The 14737-nt window shown below is 30.9% G+C and overlaps 2 protein-coding genes across 2 annotated transcripts; one reads left to right on the plus strand and one right to left on the minus strand.

The window, feature by feature from the left end:
• Nucleotides 1-1616: 1616 nt before the first annotated feature.
• Nucleotides 1617-4100, minus strand: LOC113854704 (carboxymethylenebutenolidase homolog). Its single transcript, XM_027485870.1, has 3 exons — nucleotides 3980-4100; nucleotides 2443-2737; nucleotides 1617-2328 (listed from the first exon to the last, which is right to left on the minus strand). The coding sequence occupies exons 1-3, from the start codon at nucleotides 4092-4094 to the stop codon at nucleotides 1806-1808; spliced, it is 933 nt and encodes a 310-aa protein (XP_027341671.1). The 5' UTR covers nucleotides 4095-4100; the 3' UTR covers nucleotides 1617-1805.
• Nucleotides 4101-6106: 2006 nt separating this feature from the next.
• Nucleotides 6107-10238, plus strand: LOC113854316 (UPF0301 protein BT_1078). Its single transcript, XM_027485253.1, has 3 exons — nucleotides 6107-6530; nucleotides 8685-8830; nucleotides 9324-10238. Exons 1-3 carry the CDS (start codon nucleotides 6308-6310, stop codon nucleotides 9996-9998), a joined length of 1044 nt encoding a protein of 347 aa, XP_027341054.1. The 5' UTR covers nucleotides 6107-6307; the 3' UTR covers nucleotides 9999-10238.
• Nucleotides 10239-14737: the final 4499 nt, after the last annotated feature.

Consider the following 14737-nt stretch of genomic DNA (forward strand, 5'->3'; position numbering starts at 1 on the left):
CAAATTCTTTAGGCTCAAAGTCAGCATATTTCACTCATCTAGTCATCTTCCCTGCATCTTTTTACTCCATCGCAAAGGCATTTTAATGTTTCTGCTTATGGGTTGTACTGCAAGTGGGTTAATATTTACTTTAATATTATTAGTTGTAAATTTTGCGTTTTGTTTAAAAATTGTATATACGATTACAGGTTTATTTTAGATTTAAATAAATTTTTGGTCCAGGAAAAATTTGTAATTTTTTAATTTAATTTCTAATTTTCTGATATACTTCATAATATATATATATATATATATATATATATATATATATATATATATATCCTTTTTTTTTACCAAATGGTCCCTCTTATTTTTGTTTCTCATTTGGTCCCTCTAAATATTATAAAATTTTCTAGTAAATTTAAATATCACTAGTCTATTTAGTTCTGATGTATATCATGAAGTTTTTATTTAGTCCACCTAAAGCAAGGATCTAAATGAAAACCTTGTAATATTTAAAAGTATTAAATGATAAATTTAATGAAAGAACATTACGTAACCAAATTTTTTTGAGGTTTATTAGAAAAAAATAAATAATAAATAATTAAATCAAAAGGTTACAAATTTTTTAGGAACTAAAAATGTAATTAAGTTTTAAATTTATGTGTACTTGTTTTAATTTCATTAATTTCAAGCTTAACATATTCTTTAATCAAGATCTTGGATTCAAGAATTGTTAATTTAAAAAAAAAAAGTACTGGTAGATCTTCACCTTCTATCTGAGGCCAACCTTCTATTCAAATGAATTGAAATCTAAGTATAAATTCCATAAGATTTAAAATTCTAAAAAATTTAAATAACATCATTTTAAAATATTTAGTTTAGATAGAATAATTAATTTTTATTTTAAATTCTTTTGTTTGTCAAGAATAGTGAAAATGTCTTCAATCTCAATTTTCCTTATTTCTAAAAAGATAATTTTAATGGTCTTTGCTTATTTAGAAATTATGTGATCAAATTTTATATAACCATTATAATGTCATTAGATGTAATGCAAAACTGGATAAAAAAGCATGTATATTCACACAAAGATTTCACCAAACACGTGAAGAAAAAGCATACATGAAGAGATTTGTTTGTGAAGATTAATTAGAATTGGATTAAGATTTCAAATATAGTGACAGTTTATCAAATCTCATTCATAGAAAATCAGTGCAAGTTGGTCAAGTATTCTATACTCTTCATACGTGAAATATTTATAATCGTTAATTTTATATTAAACATATATAATAGATAATAATTTTAAAATATTACAACAATTGAAACCATCAATTTAAATACGGTATAAGATTATCAATAACGAGCATTTTCTTTTAATTAGTATTCAAACACATCATTTTACTGTAAATTATTGAGTTCCTTAAAAATTTACATTGCCTTAAATTTCTCATCCAAACATGCAGTAAGGGTGTGAAACCAAAAAACCTACACTAGTGCGAGTCATGTTCAAGATGGTCAGTGTATGTTCTTTCTTGTCGATTGGTCGTGAAGAGGGATTGCCTATCTAATGAAGGCCGATCGGAGTTCCCGCGCTTCAAGTTTCTTGCATACGGACATTGTGACCATGTTCCTAATTTAACTACAATGCATCCAGTAGCCGTTTTAGTATTTAGGTAGCCATGGAACTTTCATTGATCGAAAAGAAAATGCATTCAAAATGTTAACAAAATAATGCGACTTGAGAGGTAGTCTACTAACTAGAGTGTTAATATGCACCTTAAGACAAGTGTATAGCATTTACATAATTAGTCTGAACACATATCCTTTTACACCAACAAATGATCATATAGCCAGTCTTTCGTAATCATATAGGCTTGCTCTGCATCCACATCTTCTTCAGGAGATCCAGGCCGGTGGGCAAATCCATGACCTCTACCAGGGAATATCACTAATTCAGAGTCTCTATCAATTTTCTTCCGAATATTATCTATTTCACTTACCTCACAAAGTGGGTCATTGTCTCCTAAAATAAACAAGACAGGAGCTTTTATATCAGCAGCAGCAAGGGGATCCATCCTTGTACCATAAAAGGAGATTCCAGTGCCAAAACAAGCACCTTGGTCTTGGGCCAACACCTTTAACACTTGGCCACCTCCAAAGCAAAAGCCAATGATACCAAGTTTTTTGGAAATTCCTGCAGCCATAAATTCATCAACTAGCCATTTTGTCCATCTGGTGATGTCATCTGCAATCCTTTCAGTGTTTTGTCTAGCAATCCACTGTTCAAACCCATCCTTTGGCTGGTCCTCGGTCCATGGATTTCCACGAAACAAGTCTGGAACTAGAATGCTGCAAATTTGTTTCGAAGTAAATATGCTAGAACGTTATAAAAATTGCCATCACACAAACAATGTGCATTGTGAAATTTATACGTTGTCGATAACCAGGAGTTGAGGAACATACTTGTAACCATTGCAAGCAACCCGGTATGCAAAGTCTCTGGTGAAAGAATCCTCAAACCCAAAATTATCTGAAAGAAGCAATATGCCCGTTCCATTATTATTTTTTACTGCCTTGAACAGATATGCACATATATTATCATCATCCTCCCCAAGAGAAAGCTCCACTCCACTGACTAGTTCACATGCTTCATCATCTATCCCATCTTCCACGTTCAGTAAACTACACAATATTTTTGAGTCTGCAGCATCTCGAACTGGTTTTTGAAGATTCAAATTGCACTTTTTCTGAAAACATACTGAAGGGTTGCATTCAATTAGGTAAATATACTCCATGATATAGAGAAGACACTGTCTAAGTATATGATACAACTCAGGGATTGAGTTATTTATTAAAACAGAAACTCAAGCACAAAATGAAGTTGGTCTTATTGCAGTATTTGGGGTCCAATGGAGGATACAACCACTCACTATGTGCATGTCTTCACAAGAGCAAAGATCAATTCAACCGTTGGGAGTGTTTTATAATATGAATTTGAAAAAAGAAAAAAAAAGAAAAGAAACAGTACAATCTGAAGTATTAAACATCCAGGTACTATTATATGACGTTTAACAATGAAAACAATGTGAAAGAGTAAGACAAAATGTACTATACACAAGTGTTTGGGACTGGTACTAGAGCTCAGACTGCAGACTTTGCAAATAGGGGGAAAAAAAGTGAATAACATCATTACATTTTTGCTATAATCATCGTGTTGCTTTCCTGGAAATAATGATCAAAATTCTGGTTGTAGGTTTCTATAGATTTCCAGCTGATGTGTTAAGAAATGGTAACTTTTTAAATATATAAATCAGCCAAACTATCATTGAAATCTGTCATTCAATTCTTGAAGACAACTGGAAGTCCCAAAGCCGAGCTTTGCTTCTCTGCACATGTCAACAGGAAAATCGACATGGCAAGAAAAGAGAAAATGCAAAGACCACATTACCTACAACAGTATGCTAATAACATCATTAACTCCAGTAAAGTGCTATTTTATCTGGTTTATCTAATTTATTATTTAAACAGTCCAATCAGATCTAACTATAATTACCAGGTTATAATAGAACATTTTTTAAAGTTTTTCTCAATGTTGCCTCTCCACTAACAGATCAAAATTATAGAAAAATGCCTTCGGCTAGACCAATACCGCCACTGGGTATCATTTAGAAGACCTCATGAACAGTTCATAGAAAACAACTCATGACTCTCAATTTATTTCCAGTTTATTTCAATAAACTTTTGATATCAAAATAAGCTTTTAGCTTGTCTTAAAAAAATTCGTCATTAAATTTGCTATATAAGGAAGGATTCATTTTACAAACAATTTATTAAATAGATAGTTAATAAGCAGTCATTAGACAATGGCAAGGGAAATGCCAAGAGAAGAGACAACTTGGGAACGATGGGCAAAGTTAATGGCAGAAGGATTTCAATAACTCATAGCAAAATGGAGAGACAATTTGGTAGTTGTATTGAGAAATGGGTGAAGGGAACGTACAGAAGAGAGGAGAAGCAGAGGTAGAGAGGAAATTGCATTGACGGTGGAGAGGTTTTGTGATGTTTATTGCTCTGCAAACAAAAGCTGACCCTCTTGCTGTTGCTAACAACGCCATCTTCGCTTACCACAAATATCTGCTTCTGATCATTAATTTTATCCTTCAAAGCGAAAAAGACAGCTTTTGTCATAAACAGATATGCTCGGTTTCCTAGATAGATATTCACTTCCTATATACTAATCAGATTCAAAATTTAACGACATTCATTCTATAAAATAATTATTTATCAATTAAAATTTGATAAATATTTCAATTTTAAATAGAAATGTTTAGTTTAATAATAAGAATTATAAATATTTTAAAAATATAATAATAATATTTAATTTAATTAATTTTTACGAAACTAATATTTTCAAAATTTTTTAATTTTTAAATTTTTTTAAATCAGATGAAATTTATACAAAATATTATTAAATATAATTTTTTCAGCTGGTCATTAATATAAACTTGAAATAGAACTTTTTTTATATATGAATTTTTTAAAAATTCAAAAAATATGAGATTTTTTTTTATGAAATTACAGAAATATATATATTTTTTAAAATTATCATTGACAACTTTTAATTTTTAATATTTTTTTAAAAAATCGCTATGAATTACTTTTAAAATTTTATCACTTTTTTATTTTTAAATTTTTGTATTGCACAAAAATCGTCAATAACGATTTTAAACTTTATATTCCCATAATTTTGTAAAAAAGTTATATTTTTTGAAATAAAAAAAAATCATATAAAAAAAGTAGCTGAAACCAACATAAAATACCTATTATTTTTATGGAGTTAAAAGTTTAAATTGGTCCATTTCGTGAACTCACTTTAACTCTATATATAATTAGCAAAAAAGAAAAAAAAACAAAATCAATCTCAAATTTAGCTAGAGTGTGATTGGTGCTAGAGAAATTAGAACTCTGACTAGTAATATCAATTTTAAGAACTAGATTGATATTTTTTTTATTAATTTTAATGATTAAATTGACTAACAATGATATAAATTTTAAAATAAATTAATGATTTACACTTATTTTTTATTTAGTTTAATTTATTATTATAGAATTAAAACTTAAATTAGGCCCATCATGTCTTCTTTCAACTCTATGTACAATTTACTAACAAAAAAAACTCATGTTTCTTCGCCTGGCCAGTGTGAATTATACAGCTCCTGGGACTCCAATGTTGCGAAGCGATCTTTTTTTATGGGACGTTAGTCTTTAATATTAGGTTTATAAATTCAAAATAACAAATTTTTATTAAATATTTATTATATTCTATATTAAAAATATAATAAATATTTTTAATAAAATTTTATAATTATAACTGAATATTTAAACTCAATCTTGAGAAAATGAGAATTAAGTTAATATTTTTTTTATTTGGTATTTAGTTGAAGGTTGATGTATTTGGTTGGTACTTAATACTTAAAATTACATGTGGTAATTTATTATTTATATATAATTTAATAAATATAAAAATTAAATTTAATATTAATAAATTAATAATTTATTTAAATTAAAATTTAATTATATGTATTTATTTATTTTTATTTAATTGATATTATTTTGAAATTTTGAAACTTAAAATGATTCAATTTGCTAACTTACCCTAAAATTATAACTAGTTGATTTTTTTGTCTCATTTTAAAATGAATTTTTTTAACTTGTGGTTGCACAGGACAATAAATTATATATAATAAATTATATTAAAAATTACATAATTCAATGCAATTTAATGCGTTAACAATATTTTATGTTACACTGTTTATAAAAAATTATTATATATAATTTTTATCATGTACAATATTGTAAAATTAAAAACAAAATAATGGGAGAAGTTCAATCCATCCTATTATGGAATAAATTTGCTTGTAAACTTGGGAAGAATGGATAAGTAGTGCCAATCGATCAGATTAATCATTTAATTCGGGTATTGAATATACACTTTATTAAAGTCGTCAGTGCATTTGTGCATTTTATATCGCTTAGGACACATTGTGGCTAACGTACGCCGTACTGTTCACTGGAAAATCCTCCACACAATTCGGTTAAAATAAGCATATTCTCTCTCTTTCTTTCCAAAGCGTCGTTTTCACAGTTTCTTTCATCTTTGTCTGTGTGATCTTCTCCTGTTTCTCCACTCACCTCTTTTTTTTTTTTTTTACTAATTATTCGTTTTTCTTTTTTGCATTAAAAATCTTCTTGCTGCTTTCCTTACCAGTTCGTCATCGTTCTCGTATCCATAAACGATAAAATTAAAATTGCTCCGTCAAAAGTGTGAATGGATCTGTGTGGTGTTCATGCGAAGAACCTCTTCAATACAAATTCATTTTGGCACAGACCGATTCCATCGAATTTAGGAAGAAGTGGAATTTCCTTGAGAGTTGTAGATGGACGAGTGCTTGAAATCACTCTTTTGAGGCGAAAGTCTTGCTGTAAAGGGTATCGGCCATATGTTGTCAGTGCCGCAGGCAAGAAGAATAATGGCAACTCTTCTTCTTCTGGTCTGTAATTTGCTTTAATTTCAGATTTTCCTTTTCAAAATAATCAATAACTGTTTGTTTTGCCCTTCGAATTTTAACTTTCTGAGATGACAATTACAGAAAGCAAAAGATAGAGGATTGGATACGGTGCATAACATGCATGTGAATTGCATTATGGCTTGATGAAAATACTTATCTGTTAGTGTCACTGTGTATCCATGACTGTCAACTTCAATTAAAAAAAAAAGGTGCCAGGGCGTTAAGAGAATTCTATCAATTTTATTACATCTTGGGATCCAAAGAAATTCAGCATATATTATGTAGATATTTAGTGTTTTCAAGTTCACCTATCGGTATTATAGTCAAACTTTCCTTTCTCTATTTCAATCCCATGTAATGCTTCTTTTCTTACTGCCAAGTGTGAAGCTTACTTTGGTGGCCTTAATTAATTTATATGTTATTTTTGGGGATCTTTGTCAGTGCTGCTTCTGGTCCCTCAACCAGAAAATTCATTGATTTTAGCTTACTACTGCCCTTTCATTCCACACAACACGAGTAAATTCTGAAAATAGCATTATAGCATTATTTTTAGAATTTAATAATTTCTTTTTGGCTTTCCATTTAGTAAACTCTTTCTTTGTAATCTCTTTCAATGTTCAAATAAAAGAGTTCATCCAATAAAGTAGAAACAATGTTGCTGTTTCCTGTTGGAGTTACTTCATGACAATGAACTGAAATTGCAGTCTAGAACTTCCCTCCTCCAATGTGAGGAAAGTTCTATATTGAATTGATGAAAATGAAATCCTTTGTTCAATTTATAATCAGTGTTGAAATTGCCAATTGGATGATATAATGATGCTTTTAAAATATAAAATGAACAGTTTTGCAATTGTGTCACTTAAATCTTATGTTCTCTCTTTCAAACTCAAAACATATTTGTAATGTGAGAAAAAATTTCATATTAACTACATAAAAAAATCAGTGATTTACATTTCTTTGTAGGTGGTCATGTTTGGTTTACAAGATTACCTCTTGTAAGTTATTTCTCATCTTTGGACAGCATGGGCTTCTAACTAGTGTCTTAACATAGTGCTATTATGCAATTATCTCTCTTAGGGCGTTGGATATATTTTGTTCTTTTTTCCCCTTTCTGTTTGGGAAGGGTAGAAGTGAGGCCAAATGTTTTTGTTATCCGATTGGTCTGCATTATTTATTTTTCTCTTACAAAATGTTCCATGAATGGTAATATATGGATTCTTCTTATTTTCATCCTTCCCCATGCTTCATAATATTTTAACTGGGACCTTCCTTCACCATGAGCTATGCTAAATTAACTATTCAGGTTGAAGTAATAGTTTCCACTATAAAGGAGCTTTTCTTATACAACTTGAACCCATTTGTTTTCCCAATATGATCAATAGTTCCTTCACATGGTTAAATTATTTGATACTTATATCTCTTATCCAGCAGCTATATATGGTGCATAGAGTAATGCATTTCCTTTATTCTTGTTGTCTACAGTTCTACATTTTTAAACTTTATGTACAAAGTGCAATGTTAAATTTGCTCACATGCTTGAACCACCATTGGAAACATTTTTAGAATTGAAAAGAGAAACATCATGCCACCATTCAAGGTTATGTCATCCTTAATCTTATGAGCTAATTTTGGTTAAACACCATACTTTGATTATCATCATTCACTCTTTGTCTACTGTTTACCACATTACCCTTTTTCAAAAGCACTTCATTAGAAACTAATTGACTTTGACTGAATCTTCTGGATTGTTTTTTCAAATAGACAGCCAATTGTTACCCCAGGGAAGTGCCATGTATATTTCTTATTTTTCTCACATATTACACCTGAAGAGGTGTTAGCTAGCTCTGCCATGACATACATAAAGTAATTTTGGTAAAAATTAGTTGATCTTTCTTTCTACTGTCCTAGTTGCTTCTTGGGTTTATAGTCTGGAGAAACAATTTGGCAGAAATATTGTAGACAAAAGGATGAGATTTTAGATTGATCACTCATTATAGGTATTGACCTCAGAATGAAGGTCACAATATTACTGCCTTGTTTTACCATATTATTCCTCCATTTCATTTCATTGTTTTCACTTGATAATAATGTACATTCTCATAAGTTTCTATTTTGTGAATATATTGATCATTACAGGCAATGACGAACAATCCATTCCAGATGGAGATGGTATTAGACGTAACAATTCTTCTGATGGAAACAAATCAGACAACTCTGAGAATTGTCATCATCCTAATCTAGATTGGCGTGAATTCAGAGCAAAGCTATATAAAGATGAGCTGGTAATGCATTCAGTCTTAAATGGGATTTGTATCTGCCTTCTCTTATTTACCCTGTAGAAGTGATGGAGGTCAACAACTTCATGAATTTTGAAATAATAATTTTTCAAAACATCTATTATAGTCATACCCATGCTTTGTTACAGTCATTGAAGTATGCTTGATAGTTGGAGATTCATCTCCTCTTGGTGCATTTGTCATCAGTCTAGGACACTTCCTTGGTTGACACAGCAGACGACTTGCCGACACTTTCTCTATTAACCTGTCTAATGATTTATATTAGTGTCCAGGTTCTAAGCCCTACAGGGTTGATTCATATCGTTTTATTAGTTTTCCACATTCTCTATTCATTCTGACTTGTTGAAACTTGTGATACTTTTAAAATCATTGATGTGGAGACTATTATTTGTGATTGAGCATATCTAAGAAGCAAGTTCAGTAATTTACTGAACATTAAATTTCAATGCCTGACTTTTTTTTTTCACTTCATTAACAGAAAGAAATATCAGATACTGACACACACAATCAAGGTGGAACATTGCACAGTTCCAAACCACTTGGAACAAAGTGGGCTCATCCTATCCCAGTGCCTGAGACTGGCTGTGTACTTGTGGCTACTGAAAAGCTTGATGGTGTTCGCACCTTTGAAAGAACTGTTGTTCTCCTTCTCAGATCTGGAACTAGACACCCACAAGGAGGGCCTTTTGGAATTGTCATCAACCGTCCCCTTCACAAAAAGATCAAACACATGAAACCTACAAATCATGATCTATTAACTACCTTCTCTGACTGTTCTCTTCATTTTGGTGGACCTCTTGAGGCAAGTATGGTTTTGCTAAAAACAGGGGAAAAGTTGAAGCTTCCAGGATTTGAAGAGGTAATCCCTGGGCTATGTTTTGGATCTCGAAGCAGTTTAGATGATGCTGCAGGGCTTGTCAAAAAGGGAATTCTCGAGCCTCATCACTTCCAATTCTTTGTTGGTTATGCTGGATGGCAACTGGATCAGCTGAGAGATGAGATTGAGTCAGATTATTGGTATGTTGCTGCATGTAGCTCAACTTTGCTTTGTGAGGCATTATCAGATTCTTCGGAAAGTTTGTGGGAAGAGATTTTGCAGCTAATGGGTGGTCATTACTCAGAATTGAGCCGGAAGCCAAAGCAAGACACGTAGGTACTAGCGTATGATGCCAGATTTGGAGACAAATGAAAAACGTGTAATCAGGGTGTACTGAAGTTCTCCTTAATGTCAAATAAGTAGATAATTTATGATAAGTGTAATCGTACGTTGTTGGGTTCTTGTAATTATGCTTGTTGGTATAATTTGATATAATTTTGAGATTAAGTTGTGTTAGTTGTATTTTATGATTAAGCTGTATAATTTCATCTAGAGCACAAGAGCTAAAGCATCTTCAAATTGGTATTTCCGAGAGCGACCTATAAACGATATGAAAAAATGGCCATCCCCTAGCATGTCAATTTTCATGCACAAAAGCAGTAATCATATTTCTAGAAACGAAACTGTTATGTTCTATTGTTGGATTGAGTTCTCTCAGACGTAAGATCAACAGCTGGTTTGATCAATTATGTTAACAAAACTACTGGTGATATCACTTGATAGGATCTGCCTAGCAATGCAGCTTGATTAGTACAAATGAGAGCCATTTGCTTAACTTCTCCAAATCCTTGTTCCTTAAGGAGCTGTTTTATGTCAAATAAGTTTGAAGGTTGCTGTAGCCGTGGTTTGATATTTTGCTCTGGCATTGGATCTATAATCATATTTTTAGATTTTGCTCTTCCATGATAGGAGATTACTCACAGTGATTATGCAGTACCCAAAGGTAGATTTTCTTTTAGTGGAAAAACTTGCCTAATATTCATTTCAGTACCCAATAATTGCCCTATATTATTATAGATCAGGGTTTAATAGGAGTGTCCACCCCATTTTGCATTCAACAGGTTGGTTTTATTTTTCTAGGATATCCATTGAATACTTTCACTATGAAAAAGTACTATCCTTAGATTGTACCACTTCTATTTCAAGGGAGTGTTAAAGAGTTCCAAGATTCTTTATTTAAAATTGATGAGCAAGGTGTTCTTTTATCTAATTCCATGGTGATTATTACTAACGATAACAATGCAGTCAACACACGGCCAAATAAGCGCATCCTTTGATTGAATGACGATAGAAAAATACACAGAAGCTTGCTTAACTTCTGTGACTGACTCACAAGCTAAGCTACCAAACTATCAGTTACCCCCAAGCGTAACCTCTCAAATAAATCAATTTCTTTCTCATGATCGAGAAAAAACTCAATTTTTTTCTTAAACATACTATACTTCAAATCTACCAAAATAAGAATAACATGTTTAGATCTTTACGATTCATTAATAGTTGAAGACACAATATCACATCATTTCAGTACCAAGAGAATGTCTAGTTATTTTAAAGCATAACAATACTAACTCTCTAAAGAATACTTTGTGATTTAAACCCTAGGTTCTAATTAGGATTTTTCAATGTTAGGATTCACCTTTTTAGTTCTTCTCCTAATATCTATGATCATGGAACCGTAAGAGCTAACATAATTACAAGCATTGAGAATGTCCAAGAACTGAATCAAACTCAAAATATCAATATGGTACAAGAAGGGGAATTCAATACATTATTGTCATGCCAAAAGGCTACCGTAAATCCTACAATGAGAAATTACTTGGTCATATTCATTATATCACTTAAAATTAGTTTCCAATTTAACTTGAATAGAAGAATTTATTGAAATGTGTACATTTTTTCAAAATTTGTGATGAGAATAAAATAATATAATTAAACTAAGTAATTACATATCTTATAATAGTATATGTAAGTTATGGCTTATGTAATTTATGTTATACACAAACCATAATAGATATATAAAAGTATTTCAAAATACAAAATTTAGTTTAGTTGACACTATTATATACAATATTACGAGATACAACATCTAATAGAGTAAAACTACCAAAATATTGTTCATACACTAACCCTATAAATTAAGCATTGATCTCCATAAAAAAAAAAAAAATCTCAAAAGTCACTTTTTATTGTTGTTTATTTTATATTATTCAATCAATAATTCACACAAAAGCAAACAAATAAAACAAGAAGTGAAATTTTATTTCATAATTAATATGAGAATTTTGTAACAATTAGATTATATATAATATTTTTAACACAAAAAAATATTATTAAAATATTTTAAATAAATCATACAATAAATGCTATGCGCAAGTACATGAAAGAGGATATCATTCTATTGTGGTGACAAATATTTATTATGCATAAATGGTATTGTAGCACCCTAATTTTTATTTTTCATTTTTTTTTGTTTTCAAAATAGAAGAGTTTTTCAAAAAAAAGAAATTAAAAAAAAAAAGAATATTCTTTTTAGCTCAAGGGAGAATGAATAATATTTTCTCATATGTATTCTTGTTCAAGCAAGAAATTCATCGCTCGAATGAAAATTTGCAACAAAAATGGATAACTCTCTATCGAGTCAAGTGAGAATGGCTTCTCTCAAGCGAGAATCCATAAGTTTTGAAGGATATTTAAGAAATTTTTATTCTAAAACTTGTATTAAAAGCCAATAAACCTTTCTCACTCTTCTTTATCTGTTCTTTCACTTCCCTTCCTCAGAGAAAACTGTAACATACTCTTTTCATTTTTTGGTAAATTATGTTTTTATTAATGTTAAGTAGTATTATAATGCATTTAGAAGAGAAATTGAGGAACTTTGGTGCAGGAGATCTTGCTCAGGTGAGGTAAATCTCGCTCAGGCAAGATTAAGCGTGCAAAAATACAAAGTTATAGGGCTATCTCGTTCAAGCGAGATGAGATAAATTCTGCCCAATTGTCACCTTGCCTAGATAAGAGTGACCTCGCTCAGACGAGATGGAGCTCGCTCAAGCGAGTATATCAGAAAATAATGGGCGAGACCACTATTTGTATATCTCGCTCAGGCGACAGTGCCATCGCTCTAGCGAGATGTCGTCGCTCAAGCAAGTTGTTCCTTGCTCAAGCAAGAGCGCGTGGGGTTGAGAGGTATTTAAGAGATTTTCTACATAAGAAATACATTCTATTTCAAAGTCACGTCCCTCTCTCAAGTTTTTTCTGAACTCTCTCTTCCTTTCACCTAGATAAAAGCCTTAGGAACTCTGATTTCTCTTCAAAGTCAAGTTTGGATGTTGAATCTAAACGAGTTCACGTAAGTTTCATTGGGTAAAACTTTGTTTTCTCCGATCGTTTTTCATGTTTTTGTTCTTATGGATATCTCTTGATACTCAGGAGAACTTCTATCCGTGAACTTTGATCCTTTTCAACATCTCTCCATAAACTCATTTTCAAGGTAAGGAGAACTCTATTTTATCATTCTATTACAATATTTATTTTGTGCTCATGAAAGCACTATTATATAAATGTCTTATGAGAATATGTGATTTAGATAGCTATTGTATGAATAATGAAGGAAAAAGATGTTTGTTATATGCCTTGTATAATGAGTACTAAATGTGAAATATTATGAAATTTACTAGTGATTTTATGTGATTTTATGAAATTTATTTAAGTAAAATGATATGAGAAAATGATGTGGATATAAAAGATTTACAATTGAAATTGTATCAATGAATGTATGATTGGAATAGATTGGAATGAACTTAATCTGGAAGTGCTTTACTAAGCACGATCTTATAAATGAGAAAAAAGAGGAATATGAGAATGACTTTTAAAGTCGGATATGGATTGGGTCTAGTGTGAATAGTTACAGAGATACACTAGGGGTATAGATGTTAGAATTTTCTTAATTTATTATGTAATTTCTATTATGCAATGACTATTATGAGATTACCATTTTCCATTAGATCTTGAATTATGTTGTTCTCACAATACAATACATGGTTCTCGTACAATTAAGGGTTTAGAGAGCACTAACCTGAATCCATTGTTCCTTGATGTTACCTCTCTCTTTGATGTCGTTGATCCCTTTGTATCTTCCCCAACTCTTTCTTCCTCTTTTAGCTCCTCTCGAATAGTTGAGAGAAAGTTCCTTTCTTGCATTTACCGTAAGTATACTTAGAGACCGTGAAAGTAATAGAAAATAGAGAATGCCGTAACCCCCATTTGGTAACCACTCTTTTATTTATCTGAAGGGAGAGAGGATGATTTTCTTATAATTGTATTTACAATTATACCCTCTATGACTCTATATTTTATATTTAACCACCATCACATTAAATCATTAATTAGAGTCATGCTATAAGTTACATAAGCCACAATAATAAGATTATTAAAATAATCTAACAATCTCCCACTTGACCTATGTGACGACTTGAAGATTCAATGAACTGTAAGTGCGCATATCATTGATAATATCAAGTCATCATCTTTTAATGATTTAAGTTGATTGGATCATGGCAGTCACAAGTCATTTAACGAAATGATTCCTTCCAAGTATCACAGAACCAACTCAAATCAAAATAGCTTTAATCAGTCATACTACAGACTATAACTCTGATGTGTTTTTAACACTCAACTTGTTATCAAACTCAAACCATACATGTACATTAACACAATTCAGATAACAAGTAAACAAGCAAAAATAATACTTTTATTGAATTCCCAAAAATGTCTGCAATAATATGAGCAAAACAATCTATACACATATATGTGAATCACACAATCATGCTAACAAGGACTTGTCTATAATGCCCATTCTACCAACATGGCCAGAAAATGTTTTAGGGGGCAATCCTTTAGTTAGCGAATCCGCTATCATTAAATCAGTACCAATATGCTTAATAGACACTTTCTGTTTCCGCACTTCTTCTTTCACTGATAAGTATTTTAAGTCCATATGTTTTGCTCCTTTTGAATAC

This window comes from Abrus precatorius, unplaced genomic scaffold (genome assembly GCF_003935025.1).
Source record: "Abrus precatorius isolate BTA unplaced genomic scaffold, Abrus_2018 Scaffold11, whole genome shotgun sequence".
Lineage (NCBI taxonomy): Eukaryota > Viridiplantae > Streptophyta > Magnoliopsida > Fabales > Fabaceae > Abrus > Abrus precatorius.